The sequence below is a fragment of the Mandrillus leucophaeus genome, unplaced genomic scaffold (genome assembly GCF_000951045.1).
Source record: "Mandrillus leucophaeus isolate KB7577 unplaced genomic scaffold, Mleu.le_1.0 Scaffold38, whole genome shotgun sequence".
NCBI lineage: Eukaryota > Metazoa > Chordata > Mammalia > Primates > Cercopithecidae > Mandrillus > Mandrillus leucophaeus.
In genome coordinates this window covers 4,344,907-4,347,687 of record NW_012104031.1, presented here as the reverse complement: position 1 = coordinate 4,347,687, position 2,781 = coordinate 4,344,907, and the positions used below count along the sequence as shown (strand labels likewise).

Below are 2,781 nucleotides of genomic sequence, written 5' to 3'. Positions count from 1 at the left end.
TGCTTGAACCTGGGAGGCAGGAGGTTGCAGTGAGCCAAGATCACGCCATTGCACTCCAGCCTGGGCAACAAGAGCAAAACTCCATCTCAAAAAAAAAAAAAAAAAAAAGAATCATTTAAATCACACAAAATTCAAGACAGTGGTGACTTGGGTTGAGGGGAGGGAGACAGTTAATGAAGAGAACACACAGGTGTCTGTTTCTTAGATTGGGTAGTGAGCGCTCAGGGTATTTATCCAATAAGAAACGAGCAGCATGCAAAATAAAGGCAGGCCACGGACCGACACTGTGTCATGAACTGAGGATTATGTCTAATACAACCCTGAGCCTCTGAGGTCCTCGAAGGTAGCAGGGCTAGGGGAGCCAGGTAAGGCTGGAGTCTGGGGATGCCTCCCGTGTACTTACACGATGGCGCTCACTCCTCGGCAGTAGCGCTCCCACATGCTGCGGAAACGCGGCTGTCCCCCAATGTCCCAGAGCTGAGCAAGAAGAGGGTGAGATAGCCTCAGTAGTGGGCAGGCCACCAAAATGGTCTCAAATGCCCCCTCCTGCCCTGCCCTACTCTCCTCTGCCTCCCTGGCTTTCTCTCCAGTTCTCCCCCCTCTCCATCCCCCTCTCCATCCCCCTCTCCGTCTACCTTAGAAGTCTTCTACCGTCTTTTCCCAGCTCCTCAGCAGGGGGACCCTGGCCTCTGCCCCACTTGAGCTCGCTCCTCCCAGGGGCCTCCATTGCCCTCCCCAACACACACACAGAGTCCTCTGCACCCCCTAACTTCCGAGCCCTCACCTTGATAGTCACATTCCCTTTGGTGATTTTGCGCATGTTGAAACCCACGGTGGGGATCATGTCCTCGTTGAACTGTCCTGACTGGAAAGAAGACTCAGAATGGGAAACGGTGCAAAAATCGACATGTCCTAGCCACAGACCAAGAGGCTGCAAGAACCATGCAGAGGCCAGGCCAGAGCGTCCTAGGCTTCCCACCGTGGGGTACTCTTGCATGTCCCGTGCTTTTAGGCAGGATGGGCTATCACCAACCTATGTGTCCCGCCTACACTCGGGGATGCCCTGTGAAGAGACCCACTTTTATCAGTCTCAATCTCTCTGCCTAGACTAGGGGAAAATTCTTCCTCAAGTCTAACCTACATCTCTCTGTAGTAACTGATGCTACTTTCTCTCCAGTGGAGAGGAGGAAGAAATTACCTCCCAGGAAGAGAACTTGAGGCAAGTCATGTTCTAACAGTTAAGGAGGATCTCAAGAAAGCAGACGCATTTTCCAACCAAAAAAGTCAAACTTTTTGGGGCAGAGTATATTGGTCTTCCTGAAAATGCAGTGCACGCCAAGCAATTTCGGGATTATCCATGGTTTGGTTTATTTGTACTGTACTCCAGTTGTTGGGAAGGATAACCCACACTCTATATTGTCTGCTTACTGATGTATGTGTCTCCTCACTAGAAGGAACACTTCCTGGGAGAGGACCCCCATTAGTAAATGTTTGCTGAATACTGGGGGGTTGACTGTAATTCCATTTTCCAAAATCCATTCTGTATTGTCTCTAAGATTTCTGGATTCTTCTAAACCACTTGCAAGCTTCAAATAAGGCCAGACCCAACTCCCTCTCAGGTCATATCTCCATGTTCACGGGTAGGACACTTCTGCTTATCCCCTGGGCTAAAGAGATGGGGCTCAGCTGGGCACGGTGGCTCACACCTGTAATCCCAGCACTTTGGGAGACTGAGGGAGTGGATCACGAAGTCAGGAGTTCGAGACCAGCATGGCCAACATGGTGAAACCCTGTCTCTACTAAAAATACAAAAAAATTAGCTGGGCGTGGTGGCACGTGCCTGTAATCCCAGCTACCTGGGAGGCTGAGGCGGGAGAATCACTTGAACCCAGGAGGCAGAGGTTGCAGTGAGCTGAGATCATGCCATTGCACTCTAGCCTGGGTGATAGAGCAAGACTCTGGCTCAAGAAAAAAAAAAAAAAGAGATGGGGCTCACTCAACTTTGAACCTGAGGGTGATAGCCCTGTTCCCTTTTTTGTTTTTTTGAGACAGTCTCACTCTATCGCCTAGGCTGGAGTGCAATGATGCAATCTCAGCTCACTGCAGCCTCTGCCTTCTGGGCTCAAGCGAGTCTCCTGCCTCAGCCTCCCCGGTAGCTGAGACCACAGGCATGTACCACTACACCCAGCTGATTTTTGTATTTTTAGTAGAGACAGGGTTTCACCACATTGGCAAGGATAGTCTTGAACTCCTGACCTCAAGTGACCCACCTACCTGGGCCTCCCAAAGTGCTGGGATTACAGGGGTGAGCCACAGTGCCCAGTCAAGCCCTGTTCCTTTACCAATGCCCTTTTCTCCCACCAGCTGGCAGGAATAATTTGCCTTGGGTTACATGAAGAAATCAGGGGCCCTGACCATTAGCCAAGATGTAGATGATTGGCTCTTATTTCATGCCTCCAAGTCCACATGAAGACCCCTGATAAGAGTGCTTCGATTCCTCCCCCACCCCCTCTTTTTTTTTTTTTTTTTTTTGAGACGGAGTCTCACTCTCTCGCCCAGGCAGGAGTGCAGTGGCGGATCTCGGCTCACCATAGCCTCTGCCTCCTGGGTTCAAGCAGTCCTGCCTCAGCCTCCTGAGTAGCTGCAACTACAGGCGCGCGCCACCACGCCTGGCTAATTTTTTTTTTTTTTTTTTTTAAATTTTTAGTAGATACAGGGTTTCACCATGTTGGCCAGGATGGTCTCGATCTCCTGACCTCATGATCTGCCCGCCTCGGCCTC

The 2,781-nt window shown here is 50.7% G+C and overlaps 1 protein-coding gene across 1 annotated transcript in view; it reads right to left on the bottom strand.

Annotated features, from left to right (window-relative positions):
• Positions 1–997, bottom strand: part of ARL8A (ADP-ribosylation factor-like 8A) — a 5,239-nt gene extending 4,242 nt beyond the window's left edge. Inside the window, exons 1-3 of the mRNA XM_011990605.1 lie at positions 980–997; positions 785–865; positions 404–477 (exon numbers count right to left, since the gene is read on the bottom strand). Coding sequence (XP_011845995.1) covers positions 404–477; positions 785–865; positions 980–997 — 173 coding nt within the window. The remainder of the gene's footprint in view (positions 1–403; positions 478–784; positions 866–979) is intronic.
• Positions 998–2,781: the final 1,784 nt, after the last annotated feature.